This window comes from Crocodylus porosus, unplaced genomic scaffold (assembly GCF_001723895.1).
Source record: "Crocodylus porosus isolate Cpor-Errol unplaced genomic scaffold, CroPor_comp1, whole genome shotgun sequence".
Taxonomy (NCBI): Eukaryota; Metazoa; Chordata; order Crocodylia; family Crocodylidae; genus Crocodylus; species Crocodylus porosus.
Window position 1 is genome coordinate 99639967 of NW_017728931.1, and position 19231 is coordinate 99659197.

Below are 19231 nucleotides of genomic sequence, written 5' to 3' on the forward strand. Positions count from 1 at the left end.
TGAAATAAGTGTTTTGAGTGGGTAGCTCAGAGATGGATCTACAGTTAAATGACCACAAGGGACATATTTTTGTCACAAGTTAGAAATTAAATGTGGAAGCAGCAGAAGTTTGTACTTCATGGTGTTTACCTTCATATTGAATTATTTTAGAAATGGCAGTCATATCAGACAAACAGGAAGCTTTCAGTCTCTTAAAAATATTTAATGACTTGCAAATGAAATCCCAGGTGCATGTACTTATTTTGGTCTTGTTAGATTGATTTATTTTTAGGTGCTATTAAATGCTTTTGTCATTTGCGTCCTTAAGATATTGTGGCTTTGAGACCTCACCTACTGTTTGATGTTCCTTGATTGCTAGCTTTGATGTGAGGAAAGGAATATTTTCTTTTGTTTTAATATCTAAACAAATATTCATAAATAATCACTGTTAAACTTTTGTAATGTTGAAAGATTTATGGGAAAGCTAAATAGATTGTTAATATACATATCTCTTGTCTTTTTAGTGCATTTGCACAATACAACCTGGACCAGTTTACTCCAGTAAAAATTGATGGTTACGATGAGCAGGTATGGATCAAAGTTGTAGTTTAAGAACATGCTCTTATCTTCGTAGAATCACAGAGAAATGGGGCTAGGAGGGGTCTCCAGAGGTCATCTAGTTCAGTGGTTCTCAACATTTTGCATCTTGCGTCCCACCATGATGAAAACAAAACCCCACAAAATTGCACTGTTCAAGATATCTGTTGATTCATCTATTTGAAGAGCAAACAACTGATTTTTTTCAATCGGGCAATGAGTTGAAGTCCCACCTACGCAACCTTCAAGTCCCACCAATGGGACATGTCCCACTGGTTGAGAAACACTGATCTAGCCCAACTCTGCCTCAGGCAGGATCGTCTGTGTCCCACCCGTCTCATAGACTATAATCTAAACTCTGTGTAAGACTACCATCAATTTTGACACATCATAGACTCTCATTGTCTTGAAGAAATAAGCATTGCTTATATTATAAGTTAACCAGCTATTTATGAGGTAAATAATATGAAGTATTTTTGGAACACCATAGCTTCAATCCTGCAAGGTAAACAAAGGGATTGAATAACTTTTAGTTCTACTTTATATTAATATACTAGGCCAGGGCTGCCCAGCTGTTGCCTGCAGGATGCATGCATCCTGTTACAGGTCAAATTGCATCCCCCAGGCTCCCAGCCAGCTATTGCTGTCCCTATTGCTCCAGCTGTGGCAGCACCCAGGGGCTCCAGGCTCCCCCTCCCTCTGGCTTCCCCTTTCTGCCCTTGTCCCAGGGACAAGAACATCCTCTTCAGTGCCAGGGAAGCCAGTACAGTAGCCTGGGGTTCCTGAGTGGGCTGTGCAGTGGGGAAGTTTGCAACTGGAACCTTAAAGGTGAGTCAGGGCACTGGGGTGGATGGTGCAGTGTTGAGACTGGGGAGTAGTAGTGGGAGGTCATGCAGTGCAATGGAGATGCTGGGGAGCAGCAGCAAGAGGGTGCCTGGCACAGCAGGGAACATTCACCCCAGTGGCATGCAGCCTCTGACTAACTTAGTTGTACAGTGCTGTCCTTGGCTAAATATTTGAAGTCTTCAAAAACAGTTCACTCTGTGCTGGAACTACCAGTGCATTAATTCAAACAGCACTGAAATTCTGAATTTGCTGCTCTTCTGTTTGATGTGCATGGGCTTGGTTCATACCTTAAGGCTCTAATTAGGATGTTGATAGTGTCTCCCTTTGGTACACCTCAGTCTGTAAATTGGGGTAGTTCTGTCCTGAATGATGTAATGTCAAACAGAAAAATGTTACAACCAGAATTTTGTGATGCAGGTCTTGATAACAGAACATGGCGACTTGGGTAATGGAAAATTCTTGGATCCAAAAAACAAGGTCTCCTTTAAATTTGATCACTTAAGAAAAGAGGCTACTGATCCTAGGCCCCATGAAGCTGAAAATGCATTAGAATCCTGGAGAAATTCAATTGAGACTGCAGTGAGAGCTTATGTGAAAGAACACTACCCAAGTGGTGTCTGCACAGTAAGTACAAAACAGCTGTCTAAAAATGCTTATAGGTTCCATTTTTACATTCACTTTTTCAGATGGATAGTGATCTCTGAAATACAAAATAATAGCAACCAGCATATGTCTACAACATAATTATAGATTGAGACTCGTGTTTCATCAATGTCTGTGTTTCTTTCTGCACCACTTACAAACATGGGTGGAAAGTGCAGATCCCTTCAGAACATGGGGGAATTGGAGTGAAGTGTGGCTGGACTCCCTGGGTCAGCAAGGGACATCAGGGAGCTGGGTAGAAGAGCAGGCACATGAAGGTGGGGGGAAGGTTAGCTGTCCTTAGCTGACCTGGGAATAGGGGAACCTCAAAAATGTTCCTGCCCCACACAGGGGCCTGTGCTGGGAGCCAGGCTTGACCAGGGACAGCAGTGGTGGCAGGCCTGCCTACTACCCCCTCCACCATCCTTCCCCACAGCAGCAGACACTGGAAGGAGAAACCTGTGTGCTGTCGCTACCACTGTGGTCCCTGGCCAAGTCAGGCACCCCATAGGCTGGAGCAGGGCAGGAGCAACTCTGGAGCTTCCCCTATGCCTCTGCATCACCTCAGGATGGTGGTGTGGGACAGGTTCTTCCTTTTAGAGCTTGCTTCCAGTCACCAGGGGACACAGGTGGCAGGGTGCAGGGAGGAAATCTGCCTGCTGCAGCCTCTCTCCCCTGCTAAGCCTGGATTCTTGTGCAGCTTCAGCCTCCAATTGGAACAGGGCAAGAGAAGTTCTGTCCCCCCCCCCAAATGCTTGGATCGTTGGGGAGCAATGGTAGCGGGGGGGCGGCATCTGCACTGCTGCATTCCCCTGGTGTCCACCCTTACTTACCAACACCCTTCTTTCCATTCTTTCTGAAACTTCTAGGATAAGGGTCAGCAACCTACAGCCTTCAGGCTAGATTGATTTGGCCCATGGAAGTGGGATTTCAGTAGCCAGATTGTGTCAGCCAGTCTTTTAGTCAAACTGGGTCAGAGGGCAGGACCCAGCCATTGCTGTACTTTTCCCCATAGTAGGACAGGAAAAGTGTCTGCTGCTGGTGCTCATCCCCACAAAGGCAAAGGGAAGTGACTGCTGGGAAAGTGATTTTCTGCTGAAGACACTTTCCATGTGCAACTACTGGGAAGAGTGGGGTTGGTAGCAGCTGGATTCTAGTGCCCACCAAACTCATGCCCCATATGCCAGCCTGCCTCTAACCCAAACTGGGTCAGTCTGCCCTGCAGCCTGAAAAGGTGGCTAACCTGTTCTAGGAAGTATTAACTATATGGCATCAGGTTCTTAACTTGCAGGGAACACAATCTCTGAATCGTTCTCAAATGTAGTGTAAATTTAAGTATTTTTAATTTTTTTTTTAAAGTTTGTGGTAACAAAGATGTTTGGTATTTGACCCTTGATATTACTGAATACACTTGATTTCCTAAATAGAACCATTAATTTAATTGTTGATGGCATGATGTTCAGCATTATTCATGGGGTTGTTGCCTTGAGGAACCAATTATTTTTAGGATCTTTCTTTTCTGAATTTACCATTGTTTATGTCTGCAAGTTGAATTCTGATCTTGTGTAATGAAAAGCTCAACTTTAAATTATACATAACTAGTACTTACTGTGCTATTATCTCTAAGCAAATTGAACAGAATATAATTCTTTTCACCAGTTCTTCAGGCTTTTGTATTTAAATTTTGTTGTAGTCTAGCATAAATAAATGATGCCATTGGTTACTTGGAATCTTGTGTCTTGGAAGAAAAGATTTTTGTCAATATTATCTTTTATTGCAACAACTCTATGAGAACAGAATCGTGTCACTAACGAGTTGGAATCTTTTACTGTGGTCCAATAAAAGATATATCACCAAAAAACCCTTGCTTCTTTCACTTCTTGGACCATAACAGCTGCAGGATCACTCCAGCCCTGCTATGTTACATAGATTGTTTTCAGCTGCTTTCAGTATACGAATATAAAGGGTTTAGTATAGTAAGACCTGGTGAAGAGGAGAACAATGCTTTATCCTGTCCTCAGCTGCTTAAAAGCAAAAGGAGATGCTAGCAGATTCGTAAAGTTCAACTTTTTTGCTGTGGTCCAGATCATCCCTTTATCAAACTTTGTTTCCTAAGTAGTTTCTGTTCTTTAAACTTCAGATCTTTTTATTACCGTTCTTTATAGGAAACAGCACTGACAGGCTCACTGAAATAAATATAAGCCTTAGCTGTTGTTGAGGGCATGCCGGTGTTCCCTCTTCCTGTCTGACTAGGTTTCTTATAATTGAAGTTTTAAGGGTGAAGTATTTCAAGTGCCTACTTTGAGATTCCTGTAAGTACTTCGCCACATGCCAAAGAAGGACAAGCTGATGACCAAGAAACTTATAGTTAAAATATTGGTTGCTTTTCTTTATGCATAAGAACAATGGGTGAATGGCTACAAAATACTTCTACAATGTGATCAATACCTCCTAAATTATTTTTAAAAAGAAAAAAAGCTAGGCATCTCAAATATCTATCTTGCTTAAAGCACTTAAACAGTGGCTGAGGTCTCAGTCTAAAATTTGACATGACTCTACTGTTTCCCTTCCAATTAAGGTGTACGGTAAAACAATTGATGGACAGCAAACCATTATTGCATGTATAGAGAGCCATCAGTTTCAAGCAAAAAACTTTTGGTAAGTTATTTTAATTAATATTGTATTTGCTACGTTCTGTTTTGCTTGAATAATTAACCTATTTGCAGTATGCCTACTAAATTTGGAGTGGTTCACTTCCTTGGGAGGGTGGAGGGGAAGACGTGTCTGTTAAAAGCCCCTAATGGGAGCTAGTTAGAAAACTCTTGCTCCATTGGAGGACCAATCAACAGATGTAGATCTCCATGTGTTTTGCAGAACACTAGATAAATTCTCTCTCATTTCTCCTTTGACTTTTTATTGATTCTTGCGTCTCGTCTTCCTTGAGCATTGTTCCAGCCAATATCTTTTATGTTTAAAACCCTGCTACACTGCTTTCTCCATCTTGCCATATGGTAAAGGATAAGCTGAGGACCAAGACTTTCACAGCTATTTGGACATGGACTGATCTTCTGATTTCTTTGCTCTGTCAGAAAGAGCAGATTTGCACTAGCAGGGGAAATGCCAAGGAGAGAGTCCCGCTTTCTTACAGCCAGTTCTAAAATCTGCCCCTTTCCCATGAATGTTAGAGTATTTGTTTCATTGTATAGCTAGTGGAGATGTGAAACTTGCTGCAGATTGGTCTTTATGTTCTTTATACCTTGGAAGCTTGTTTAACTGTTAACATCAGTAGTCCAAGTTCTTCCTGAAGAAAAGTTTGCTTTCTCAGTATGGAAATGAGTTGCATTTTTCAGCTTAGGTATCCAGCCTCTGTCTGTCTCTCGGCTTTTTTTTAGCCCTAGTTCATTCTTAATCAGTTTCTCTCAGAGCAAAGGGAAGAATGCAAATCTGATTGATTCTTTCATAGTTCATCATAATGCTTGGGAAAACAGTTCATTCCCCCAGGACAGTGGTGGTGGGGAGTTAAAAATGGGAAAACTTAGTGAGAAGGGAGAAGTACCTGAAGACTTATTTAGTCTGAAAGTATTTAACAAGACTTAATCTACATGTACATTTCCTATCATGGCGCTCAGTAGTTGTAATCCAAGCACGGCCTTTCTTTCACATAAATAGGTCTTGTTAAATACATACAGACTAAGTCTTCAATTCTCCAGACTTCTAGTCTAGAGGAGGGTGGCAACAGGTCAAACAATAGTGGGAAAGAAAAATCACCAGGTTTTGAAATCCTCCAGCTCTTGAAGTCTTTGAGGAATTTTATTCCAGAAAAACGAACAGCCTGTTTACTGAATCGGCCTGCCTGATAAAAATAAAATGTCAGTGCCTTTCCATTTTTGACTTACCCTGACTAACTTAGATGTCTGATTTTTATCTTTTGGGTTTTTCCGTATCCTAGTGTAGAATGAACTGAAATATTGTTATTTATATTGGGCTAACGTTTTCCTTCCGGCAAATATTCTGCCATATTTTTCAGGTATTTTCTGAAGTTTTCAGATATCGATGAATTAAGAGTTTAAAGAACCTTGACCTAGATTTAAACTACTTTTATAAGTGCAGTATATTATTTAAAGTGTTAGACGTTTAACACTAAAGAAAATGCTTCTGTAAAAAACCCCCGAACTATTCTGCCAGGTGTTGAGGATATCCTAATTGCATAAGGCTCTCAGCTTATCCCTGTATGATACTGTAAGTACATGGCTATCTGTAGTTTTGTATGCATTGCTTACAAACAGATTAATATGGCTAATAGCACCTGACGATCCACATTTCCAATCTGGGGAAAATTCCAGAATGTTTAAAAATAGTGCTTATACTAAGACAAAAACAGGCAATTCAAGTCTCCTGTGGCATTGGGCTTGAGGAAATCAACCTTTTGGTTAGAAATCAAAATATTTACACTCTTTCGAAATGGCAGTGACAGGACTTTCTGGGCCTATGTAGGGTGTACCTTGTCTGCCTATGAATTATAGACAGTCTGGGACCTTGAAATTCCCAACTCCAGATGGAACTTGCATGGTCCTAGCGCTGTAGCAATCTGCCAGGTGGGTGAGCTGATAGCAAACAAGGCAATTCTACCTTCCTGGTTTCACTAGAAGATTCAAAATAGGTACATCAGTTTTCCAGGGAAAAACATTCTCTCATTAAAAGTATAGTGATTCAGGTATGTAAATAGATAAAAATGCATAAAAATCATTACAAAAAGCAGCTGAAAAACATCTAGCTGGTTTGTAACCAACTTCCAGAACTTCTTTGCTCAGCTTTGGTGCACATTGTTCATGAGTTTTAAAGCCCTTCAGACAGACAGATGCCTGAGGACTTTATGCTCTGTTTGAAATAGCTGAATCTTTTGTGAAAATGGAGGCCCTCAAGGAGTGAAACATTGCCCTCATCTAACAACCTGCATGATATTATTAATAATATGACTAACAAATATTAAAAAATATCTTGTTCACTTGAAAGGAATTTAGGTATACAGAATGAATTGACAAGTTAGAATTTTTTTTATTACCCTAAGTCATTAAGTGCTGTAGAGTTCCTTATAGCTGCAAGTTGTAAAGTGCTCAAGTTCTATGGTACTGGTAGCATTACAGTGCCATCTAGCATCCCAGCTGTAGGACCAGTTCAGAATTCTGTGAGATGCCAGAAGGTTAAATCATATCTGCAGTGCAAAGCAGCTTATGGTAACTTCTTGGTGTACATGCAAAGCTGCACTTTTGAAGCAGAACTCCTTGATGGTGTACAGTGCTGTTAGGCACCATCCAAGAGAGGCAGTTACTTATCTGGCCCTACCATGATTGGGCTTTTTTAGTAGGGGTTTTGAAAATAGGATGGGCATTATCTTGTTGGGATCTGAAAATGTTTAACTGAGTGGGTTTGATTTGATTTTTTTTTTTTGAGAAAAAGGCCCTCGGAGTGAAACATTGCTGTTATCTAGCAACATGCACAGTACAGGTGACCCTCGCCATTTGCGGGGGGATGCGTTCTCATTTACCCTGCAAATGATGAAATCCGTGGATAAGACACTACGTTCATGAACTCGGTGCTCCTAGCAGCTGGGGGGGGAGCATGGCTGTGCTGGCAGTGTTGGGAGCCCGGTGGCGGCAAATACGGTGCTCCTGAGGAGCTCCTTTAAGTGTATTTAAGAAGCAGGTTCGGCATTTGTAAATATTTGAAACTGCGAATGCCAAACCTGTGACTAGTGAGGGTTTCCTGTATTGATAACAATGTTTCAGATGTTTAACTGCACATACGAATTACTGACTGGTAATGTTTAAACTAAGCTTTTCAGTATTCATACCACCGGAAAGGAAATAAATCTTGTGGAAATTAAATTCTTTTTCTCACCAAACTGTTTCCTTCCCCCTGAATGCATACACACCAAAAATTGAGCTGCAGTCTCGATTCCTTCTTAACACATCTCTAATGTAGAATGATCCAATAATCATTTAAGTACGTTAGGACTGTAGCTTGCAGGAGAGGAAGCAAGTAGAAATCTGTATCTGTACTTCTCTTTCCAGATGTCTGAAATTTTGGGAAGACCATTGTATTTCTTTCTACTGGAAAGCAATGCCAACAGTTCTAGAGCTTCATATTTCTGCAGAAGGAACCTAGAGTCTTAACAGCAGTTCAGTATTACAGAAATTCATCCTATCAGAGTTTGTGTTGTGGGTTTTTTATGTAAAGGTTCTAAAGTTAGTTGGCTGCGAAAAGTTGACTTCATTGCTGGAAATCATCCTGTCAGCCTTCCTTTGTCCAGAAACTAGCAATATGCAGAAAAACATTTTCAGTAACTAAAAAAAAATGAGGGAAGTGGATCATTAGAGCTCTTAACCGTCAGAAGGAAAGAAGGGTCCTATTACTGAAATGTTTCTGTTAATCATCTTGATCAGTGTCTAAAAGCAAGAATGAATATTCACAGAAAGTGTCTCATCTCCCTTCACCTGTTTAAGGGTCTTAATCTATTAGGTTTGCTTTGTTTTGCTTTTTAGTGATACTGTTGGATGTTATACTATCCATTCCATCTCCTTTAGCAATTTCAGGCTGAAACCAAGAATTGTACACAACTAGTGAAGTAAACCAGTGCTTGAAATTTAAATAGCTTATTCAGTTTTTTTCCTGTCTTATTTACAGCTGCTATTTTTATTTTTAAAGGAATGGTCGTTGGAGGTCAGAATGGAAGTTTACAATCACCCCTTCAACCACTCAGGTGGCTGGCATCTTGAAAATTCAGGTAGGCTTATGCTAAACTAAGTTTAACCAGACAATTTCTAAATGCTTTTTACTAGGCGAATCTAAGGGCATTATAGTAAGATTTTTATAAGATCTCTGGTTCAGGAAGCAAAAATGGAGCACACTTCATTACAATTATCCATGCAGTAATTTATGATCTGGAAAGGGACCTCAAAAGGCCATCTAGTTTATCTTGTTTTACTGAGGAAAAATAAGTATACCTCCTAAACCATCCTTGACAGATGTTTGCAGCCTATTCTTAAAAACCTCTAATTTCAGCACCTTTTCAGTCACCCTATTTTTGTTTTGAATGCCTTAAAAGATCTTCCTAATATCTAACCTCATCTCCCTTGCTGAAAGTAAACAGATTAGTACCTGCCTTGCTGCCACATGGCTTACAGAGCATTTGAGCACTGTGTTTTTTCGTTTTTGTTTTTTAATAACTTTTTGCTAAACTTTGATTTGAGCGGTAAGCTACCTTGCGTTTAACCAAGGGTAAGAGCCTGCATATGACCAGTAGCTGACATGCCATAAGGGTTCCACCTTCAGTTACCTAATGATACTTGTTCTTAAACTCATATCCTGAGAGTGGTAGAAAAGATGTTATGATATGGGAACAGAACCTCATGAGGTTTTCACCTCAGTCTGCTCTGTCTCTTAGCCAAGGTTTGTGTAAAAAGAATTTCCTTGGTTTGTATAAATGTTCATTTTTGATGTTTGGGAGCTGTCTCTATCTAATGAGGGGATATCAAATCATGGACTGACTTAAAAAGATCAGACCTGTCTGTCCTTGATGGGAGATGTCACATTGCCTCTGGCAGACAAGTTCTGGGTGAGGCGTGTGGACAGCGCTGATACTTTAGCCTAAAGCTCACCAAGAATTCCTCAGAAACAGATCACATGTTCTGCTGTAGCCTGTAGCTGGGGTAGAGTGAGTGCTCAGTTGTGGAGATGCTTAAGATTCTAAGAAAGCTCTTTGGGGTTCACCTATATGTTGCCTGTAATTGTGCATTTCCATTGCAGTGAGTGAACTACTGGTGACTCAGTTCCTCCAAAGTGTGTTAAACGCTGATTAATACTGACATTTTGTTACAATGATTCTGTCTCTTAACTATTCTGTAATGTTTAATGTGGTGTTGGCTTCACTTTTCCATAGGTTCATTATTATGAAGATGGTAACGTCCAGTTAGTGAGCCATAAAGATGTACAGGATTCTCTAACAGTTTCTGTAAGTTGTCTTTTCATAATGTGTTGCCATCTGTTGCGGCACAATTTCATTTGGTTTTGTTAAAATTGTGGATCCAAGATTTTTATGATTAAATAACACTTAGACAACTACACCTCAATTTACTTACATTGTAAATGTTCGTTCCTGTTTTCTAAAATAACCATCATTTTATATTTCATGTTTGCATGTGATTTAAGAGAAATAATGTAGAATAATTTTATTTACTAGGTATTAGTTATCTCACTTTCCCATTATTATCTGTACTTCTGTTGTTCACTTAAAAATGCTAATTTTAAACTTGATGGCTTCTGGGATTAAATTTTGAATGTGCAGTGGGTTTATTTGAACATTCTCTTCTCTCCACCGTTATTAAGTGTTTGGTAGCATTTGCTCAAAAAGAGTAAGGCACCAAAGATAGCAATTTGCAAAAGAGAGTACCACAGCTAATGCTATTTTAAGGAGGTGACACAATCTGTCTGTAACTAATGCTGTCAGAATCTTGCTTTTATGGACAGTAAGTTATTTCGGTTCATTAAACTTCAGTTTGAGAGATTCTGTGCTGGAATTTAGGCTCTTTCTTAGCTTTCTCTGTTTCAAATAAAGATTATAATGGTGCCTAAGGACATGCTAAAAATAACCCATTGTTTGAAAACAGCAGTGGTGACATCCTCAAGGAACTGGTGCTTTCTGAGGGCAGCATAAACTACTAATTATTGCTTTTAAGTAATAATTATGCATTCTAGAAGGCATTAGGAAGTGCATAAACTTTTATATTTCCTGCTGGAGTGTTCCTCAATAAAAAAACTCAAGCCAATTGCATTAAATAGTCAAAAGAGAATGAAAAAGTAAAATATATGCTGATGACCAGGGATACAGGTTTTCTGTTCACCACAGAAAAACACGGTAAAACTCATGTTTTTCTCATTTTAAGGAGAAAAACATGGGAAATGGTGGGTTTCCCCTTGCAGGCTGGCTGAGTTCCAGCCTGCAGGGTGCTGCAGGGAGCAGAAGAAGTGTGATCAGGCAGGGGATGCCATGTGCATGTGTGCCCATACACAGGGGCACCAGGCAGCCTGGAGAGCAGCTGTCTGCAGATAAGTCTGGGGAGGTGCAGATTGAGGCTCCTGTAGTGAGGTGGGGAGGGAGTTGGGCAAGGCTGGGGCTGCTGCCCAGCCTGGGCAGTGTGTGGGGCTTGGAGCCCAGAGCCGGTATGCATGGCCAAAGGGCCTGGGTAGGGAGTGGGATGGAGCTGTAGGCAGCTCATCTGGGGGTGGTGCTAGCTCCCTGTCACTGCATGCCATGCACTCTTGGAGGGAATGGTGGGCACGTGCCCCCAGAATTGTATACTGGGTGGGGCAGATGTGGGCCTAGGCACCCGTCCTGCATCTCTCCCCCCAGGGCCTCTGTAACCCAATAGGTAGGACCTGGTGTGACAGGGCAGAGTGGGGTGGGGAAGCTCAGTGCTGCCACCACGAACCCCATGCTGCCATGGCAAGGCTCCTGCTGCTGCTGCTGCGTGGGCAGAGGGTGCCTTGGCAGAGCAGGGCTCATGGCAGTGAGCTTCCTTGCCAGACCCCACTCTGCCCTGCTGTTCCAGGTCCCGCCTGCTGGGCCCCAGAGGCCCCAGGGGGAAGGGCAAGCAGTGTGTGGAGCCCCAAGCCTGCAGCAGGCAGCCCACATGTTCCCCACTCTCCCACAGGGTCCACTCCAGCTGAACTTCACGTTCCACTTCACCACAGAAGCCACTGCCTCCCACAGACAGTGGCCATGGGTTTGGGTGCTACTGTGGGGGCAGGGGACTGCAGACCAGGTTCCTGGCCCCATAGCCCTTGGGGAGGAGGTACTGTGGGTGGGGAGTAAGGGGCACCAGTAGGGCTAGGTGGCTGGGGGTGGGGAGTGAGGGGCAATGGCATAGGCAGGGCATCGGCATATCCGGGTTGTTCAGCACCACAGAGCAGTTGGATGGGGATAGCCGTAGCTGGATCTACATCCTGGTGAGCAAAAGAGAAGCTCTGATTTTCCATGATGGAAAAACCCAAAATCAAATGCCAAAATTTATAACTGTTTAGGATTTATTTTATTATGGTGATTGAGGCACTGGTAGGCTTCCAAATTGCTTTGAACACAATGTTTTATTGATATATATACATTTCAACTTGTGTCTGTGTCTGTGTCTGTGTCTGTGTCTGTGTAACCTGGTGTTTCATTTAAAGTGCAGATACAGCAGAGTTGGGAGGTTTTAATCAGAGATACCAGGATTTTTTTATCAGGGAATACTGGATTTTTTAACAGAGAAAACTGGAGAGTCCCTGATTATAACAAAAATGCTCCCAAATGTGTTTTTGTTCTGCATCTCTCCTAGTTTTTATACTCTTGTTAATTTGACAGTTCTATATTTTTTTATCAAAATAACTGCAGAAGCTCAAAGGGATCTTTGGACTGTATTGGTGTTGGCTAAAATCAACTGGAGCCAATGAGGTTAATCTGAGGTGCACTTATTGCCGATTGAAAATATCCCTGGTTGGTATAAACAAGTCTGTATTCACTTGCCAAAAATAACTGAACAGGGATACTGTTGCATAGTTTTTTATTAGTTTTCTTCTTTCCAGTAATGATCTGTCTGTAATAATGGATTGACTAGAGGCCAGTGCAACACTACTTTTTTTTCATAATTCAGGCATGAAAAACTTGGTACCAAAGAAACCAGTACTGACCCTTCAGGGAATTTTCATCAGATCTCAAAATATCATTCACAATATGAGAACAGAATTTATGGTCTGACTAATGAAGACTACCTTAAGTATCTCATAACTGTGAAAGAAGTAGAACTTGAAAGCTGTTTTGGAATTGACATGTTTAGTGTGACATCTTTTTTTTGAAACCTTCTTTTTTTCCCCCCCCACCTAGAATGAAACCCAAACAGCAAAGGAATTCATAAAAATTGTAGAGGCTGCAGAAAATGAGTATCAGGTATGATGTCTTAAACAAATGTAACATGTAAATACAAGATGTTTAATTCTATAGATTTATTCCAGAGTGGTTCCAAGCTCAACATGCTACTAAAATAGGAAAATTAGGTATTGTAAGTAAACTTCATTTAAGGACTATATGACTATGTTAACATTTCTAGTCATCTTTTACCAGTCCTTCTGAGAGTTGCACCCACTTGTTGCATTTTATCCTGAAATACATTCTAAGTTTGCTTGAGAACAGACTCTCTTTACACAGTGCCTAGAATATTAAGACCTTAGTTCTCATTAGAGTCTTTAGGTACTCGTGAAATATTGCACAACTTCAGTTGTGAGAAGCCAATCCACAGTTAAACAGGTTTGATAACTATGGCTAAACTTAGTTATACAGCTGGATGCACTTTATGGTTTTTTTCAAAGCATAGCTATCTAGAAAATGTGGCAGTTAAGACCTGTTCACTTAGACTGTTGACATGACAGTGTAAGTTCTGGACACAAAATGTCTTACATTCATTTTCTAAAAGCACTGTACATTTTAAACTGTAACTTGACTAAAAGGGCCACACGCACAGTTTGCTCATACTGTTTGCACTTATCACACAGGAAAAGAAATGAAAGCTTATGGCATAAGGAAAGCCCCACTGTTGGCTAAAAAACTTCCTGCACCAAAACGATTTTAGAACCTGTCTGACAACTTACAGTAGTTAACTCTGATTTTAATTTTTAAACTGCATATTTTCATAAGATTTCACAGAGGAAGAGGTAACAAATTGTTACCCTGATTTTTATTTTGACTGCCGTTTCAATTCTCTTCTGTTCTTCTTTAATACTTTTGTTTAAACAGACTGCCATCAGTGAGAATTATCAGACAATGTCGGACACTACCTTCAAAGCCTTACGTCGACAGTTGCCAGTTACCCGCACTAAGATTGACTGGAACAAGATCCTTAGCTACAAGATCGGAAAAGAGATGCAGAATGCTTAAGACGAACATTGCATGACTGGATCATTTTAGTGTCCTTGTATACAAATAAAACTTATTACAAAAAGTATTTGGAACGGTCAAGTCACCCAGTCAGCATGGGCTTTTGCCATTGAAAAATCACTGTAAGTAGTTTGGTTAGAGCACAAAGCTTAGCTAATTGACCATTTTTTCTTTCTGTTTTTCCTTTTCTCAGAGCATTGCAAAATCAGTGTAGCTCAAATTCTTTTCAAGTTTCTGTTGTACCTTGACTTTTTTTATAATGAAAACCATGCCTTTAGTTTTCAATTGAAAATTAAGAACAGTTCAAAAAACTATTTTTGCATACAATATCCCTGTATCTCTTGCTTTCATAAGAAGTGGGCGACTTTTGAAATTTGCTGGATTCCTCAAAGAAATTGTTAATGTACATTTCTAGTTCAAGGCTCATCATGAATTTTGCCATAGGTGCTGCTGTAGAAACCGTTGTATCCCTTCATTGTACGTAAGATTGGGAAAGCATTTTCTATATTATGTTTAAATCTTCCAAAATACTTATTTAGCTAGCTCGGTGTTAACTAAACTTTTTTTAAATAAGGCCAAGGTCTAATGCTGTTTTAAGATTATGAAATTAAATAAAAGTACTTATTTCAGAAATGCATTTAATGCTTTGTTCCTGACAGTTACTTAAATTAACTCAAATTCCATCTGCCCTTGAGTTATTTTTTATCATACAGCCACAAATGTATTATAACAAGGCATACTGTAATATATATAATCCTGTACTCATTACCATGTCTGTCGGTTTATTTTTCTTGGATTGAAATGTACTAAAATTCAATGTGACATTAAAATGCAAATTTTCTATTTATTTGAGCAGCAAATTGCTTAATGATATATCATATTATGTGGTATTTATAAAAGATGAAACCTGCTTGAAGCAGATATTTTTCCCGTCTGAAATTTGTGCAGTGTTATGGCTGTATTAGAAAAGCTGGGTGTACGGGCAGCTTGCTGTAACATTATACGTTTTGTCTTCGTAAATATAAGGAATGTGTTTATAATATGCCATTGACAGCTGTTCATGTTGACTGCAGGGAACTGAAGACACTTACTACAATAGTGAAGACAAAGAATTCTGATAGAATGGGGAGAATATTTTCTTTATCTGTTGCATTTGGGAGTGAAAAACAGTTTTAGGGTTAAACAAAGACATACCAGTCTCAATGTACATGGAAAAACTTTTCAGTGGTTTGAAATGTAAATAGTTTGCCTCTAAAACTATGTATGAAAGCATAATCTTACCACTTACGGAAAGGTGCTTATGTTCCTAATTTAACACTATAAGAATTTTTTTAATTAATTGAATAGATTTTTATAGGTGTTAAAATTTACTGGGATTATGGGAGTTCCTGTAGAACAAAGGCGTTATATGAATTCTTATTTGTTTTTTTAGGATTCTAATCATTTACTTTAAGTGTAGGTCATGGCATAGGATGATGGTGAACATAGATTTGTGCAAAGTTTTATTATAAAAAATGCACGAGTATTCTACTTTAATCTTCAACTTTCAACTGTATTTTTTCAGAATAATAAAAACACTGAAGTAGAAATCTCTTGTGTGTTTCAAAATAAACACAAACAGAATTGTGCAAATTTTTCTCTATTTTTTTGCAATGAACTATTGCTTAAAGTGATTGATTTGGGTCATCAAGTGAACAAGTGAGAATTCATAATAGCAATACAGTTATTTGTATGGTGTTTAAGATGATATCCTTTGTTTCAGTCTCTTTTTTTCATGAAAGGGTCTAAGTCTTTTGAGGACAGATTCTCAGAATTACTGCAGTTCTACAGGACTGGAAGAAAGCAGAAATGCTGGCTGACTTCAGTTCTGTGGTGTTCCCAAAATTTATGGGCAGTTGCCTTTTTAGGTGTCTGCTTACCTGAATAGTGTTGAAAAGATCTTGTCCTGCCCAGGTTTATTGAACGGTATCTTATAACATCTAAAACATAACTAATGATTGATTCCCAGTGGCTGTTTAAGCAATTTTTAGGTCTAACATGCACTTTATATAGCACTTTTTCTTTTCTCCAGCACTTCGACTTGTATAGAAGAAGCCAGAGGTGGACTGGGGAGGTGATTCCATGAATCTGTCAAAGGGTTGATGGAATTGTTAATGGACATGGTACAGAAATCTTAATCTAAGTAACAGTTCATGTGTGAATAGGTCAGTGCAGACTAAAAATGGCTCTTTGCCCTGTGTATAGTAAGTCTTTACCTTAACTCAGTTCCCAGTAGTTGAGCACTTTTCCTTTAACATGTAGTACTATTATTTGTTTCACTATTCCTGATAATGCAGTCCTTGTCTCTTCTGACTGCATCCCCTCAAATATTATTCCTTCAGGCTCAAAACATACTAGTTACATGGTTTTTGTAAGTGAGAATTCTTGAACTGTAGAATGTCTTTAAAAAACCTTTTTTCCTAATGCTGAATTGAGAGTGGTGTTTACACTTGTCCTACTTGGGGCATTTCATGCATATAAAAAGTTTAAATATTTAATTTTTCATTTTAAAGTAGATTTCAGGATTGTCTCTGCCAGTAACATTGAGATAAACCTGTCATTTCCCATATTGCAGCATGCTCTGGAATAAGATATACACAACTTGTTTTTGAAAGGTAGAATTAAGAACAAAGATAGACCTTTCAATGTAGCAAGTCACCGAGTAATAGCAACTAGGGAGCTGAGCCTGCTTATTGTCCAGTTTCCTGTGAATCAGGTGCATATTTTACTTTTGCTTTTGCCTGGTAAGTGGCAGAAACTGCTTCCACAGTATTTCTTGTATGTAACATGCATTCCAACTTGCACCGTTTTTCCAAAAACCACATGCTGTATGTAAGGAAAATATAGTAGGCATTACTAAAAAGTAGATGCACTTTTAGCTCAACTTTTGTTTCTTATGCATGTCATCTGCGAGGTGAGTCAAATGCAGCAGTTTCACTCTTATCTTCAACCACTTTTTTTGTGATAGCCCCTTCCTTTTGAAGAGGGGAGAAGATGCCTTGGTTTAGTAGGTAAAATCGAACCTGTCTTTGAGTACCATAAAGCTACTTTCTACAGATGTAGAATAATTTGTATCTGTTTATCTAAAGGATAAATACATAGTTCTTCATTTGAGGGGGAGTAACCAGCAATGTGAATATAAGTTGGGAGTAGATGTCTGACCAGCACAATGGCTGAAAGGGACCTTGGGGCCATGGTTGATCACAGGATGAACGTGAACTCCCAGTGCAATGCTGTAGTCAACAGAGCTGATCACATACTGGGATGCGTTGGTCAATGTGTCACAGGTAGGGCTAAGGAAGTAATATTTCCTTTCTGCTAGACACTGGTGAGACCCTGGTGGCAGTCTGTAAGTTTGTAAGGGGTGAATATTGGGAGCTCAGAGGGAAAACTTCACTAGGGCAGCCCAGGGGAGGACAAGAAGCAATGACCGTAAGCTGTTAAAGGATTGTTTCAGGTTGGATGTAAGGACGAACTTCTTTACAGTAGGGGTGACCAGAATCTGGAATAGACTTCCCAAAGGGTTGGTGTAGTCCCCAACCTTTTGAAGTCTTCAGGAGAAGACTGGACAGACACCTTGATGGGATAATTTGATCTCAACAGTATTCCTGCCCAGAGCAGGGGGGTTGGACTCGATGATCTTTCAAAGTCCCTTTCAGCCCTGGATTCTATGATTTGTTCCTTTTCCTTAGTTTACCTGGTGGAAAGGGGGGAGCTGCAGAGGTCCTCCACTGCTTCTAAAAAGCGTGCAGCCAGCACCCAATGCTTCTGAGGAAAATTGTAGGGGGGGGGCGGAAATCCCAATACCTGTAGCAACAGAAGGCGGTGGGAAATCCTTCCAGACCCCACATGGCAAGCAACGAAGCCTAGAAATGTGGGACAGCAAAATTCGCTGCATTCGCTGCAACCTGGGGACTGCAAGCATAACTCCACACATCCTATCATTTTACTGCATAGCTAAAATTCCTCTTTCTTTATCCCTTCCATGAACTTATTCCAACTCTTTTAACCTTTTATAAATAAGCTAGTTGTGGATTACTGCTTTGTTCTCCTGCTGCTGAGTATGGTCCTCTCCAACATCCACCTGCTTGGCTGCCCAGCTCTTACCATCTTCCAGGAGTCTCTGCATGTTGTGGAGGAGGGTGTTCCTGGGCTTCTAACTTGCTTTTTAGCAGCAGCATAGCTACTGATAGATCATCCCTGACCAATGCTTACCCAGTCTCCTCTTGAAAACCCCTAATGATGGAGTTTTCATGGCGTCTGTAGGCAGTCTATTCCATTGCCTCACTATTCTAACAGTGAATGTCTTTTTTTTTTTCTAATAAAACTAAACCTACATTGCTAAAACAACTGAAAAAGGTGTTTTCTCTGGTCTGACATGTCAGTTCAAAGACTCATGTCCTTTCTTAGTTGCCTTTTCCTGCAGCTGAACATGCTTATTTCTATCAACCTCAAATGGCTTGCCTTCTAAGCTCTCTGTTTTTTGTCACCCATTTCTGGGCCCTCTAATTTTTCCATGTCCTTCTAAAAATACAGAGCCCAAAGCTACCCACAGTACTGTAGATGAGGCCTAACCAGTGAAGAGCACTTCCACCCTTGTCCTGCTCATAATGCTTGTATTGATGCAGCCCAAAACAGCAATCATCTTTGTACAGCTGTGCCACACTCCACCAAGACTCCTAAATCCTACTCTGTGTTGCTGCCATTGCAGCCAGTTGTCTCTCATTTTGTATTTGTGTTTTTGATTACCCTTGTTGAGGTGTAGCATATCTATCAAGATACTTCTGAACTGTAGTCCTGTCCTCTAGCATGTTTGCATTCCTTCTCCCTTCATGTAGTCTGCAACTTTGCTCAGAAAGATCTCAATTCTAGTATCCAAATTGTTAACAAACAAATTTAAATAGCACCAAGCCCAGGGCAGACTCCTGTGAGACTCCACTTGAAACCTCCTGCCAGGTGGCTCCTTTAAAGGAATTGGACTCTTCTAACTGGAGAAAGCGCACTATGGCTAAAGTGATACTACAAGTTTTGTGGAAGAACATATAAAAATGAAGGAAGAAAGAAACATTGTAAAAGGAGTGGATTTAACAGCAAGCATCTTCCTGAGGAGGAAAGAATAAAAGGCAAAAACTGGTGCCACTAATCTGATTTTTTTTTTTGTAC

General features: G+C 40.0%; 1 protein-coding gene across 1 annotated transcript in view; it reads left to right on the forward strand.

The window, feature by feature from the left end:
• CAPZA2 (capping actin protein of muscle Z-line alpha subunit 2) overlaps positions 1 to 14950 on the forward strand; it is a 39264-nt gene extending 24314 nt beyond the window's left edge. Inside the window, exons 4-10 of the mRNA XM_019543414.1 lie at positions 504 to 567; positions 1840 to 2046; positions 4643 to 4722; positions 8770 to 8848; positions 10004 to 10075; positions 12983 to 13045; positions 13889 to 14950. Coding sequence (XP_019398959.1) covers positions 504 to 567; positions 1840 to 2046; positions 4643 to 4722; positions 8770 to 8848; positions 10004 to 10075; positions 12983 to 13045; positions 13889 to 14029 — 706 coding nt within the window. The 3' untranslated portion in view covers positions 14030 to 14950. The remainder of the gene's footprint in view (positions 1 to 503; positions 568 to 1839; positions 2047 to 4642; positions 4723 to 8769; positions 8849 to 10003; positions 10076 to 12982; positions 13046 to 13888) is intronic.
• Positions 14951 to 19231: the final 4281 nt, after the last annotated feature.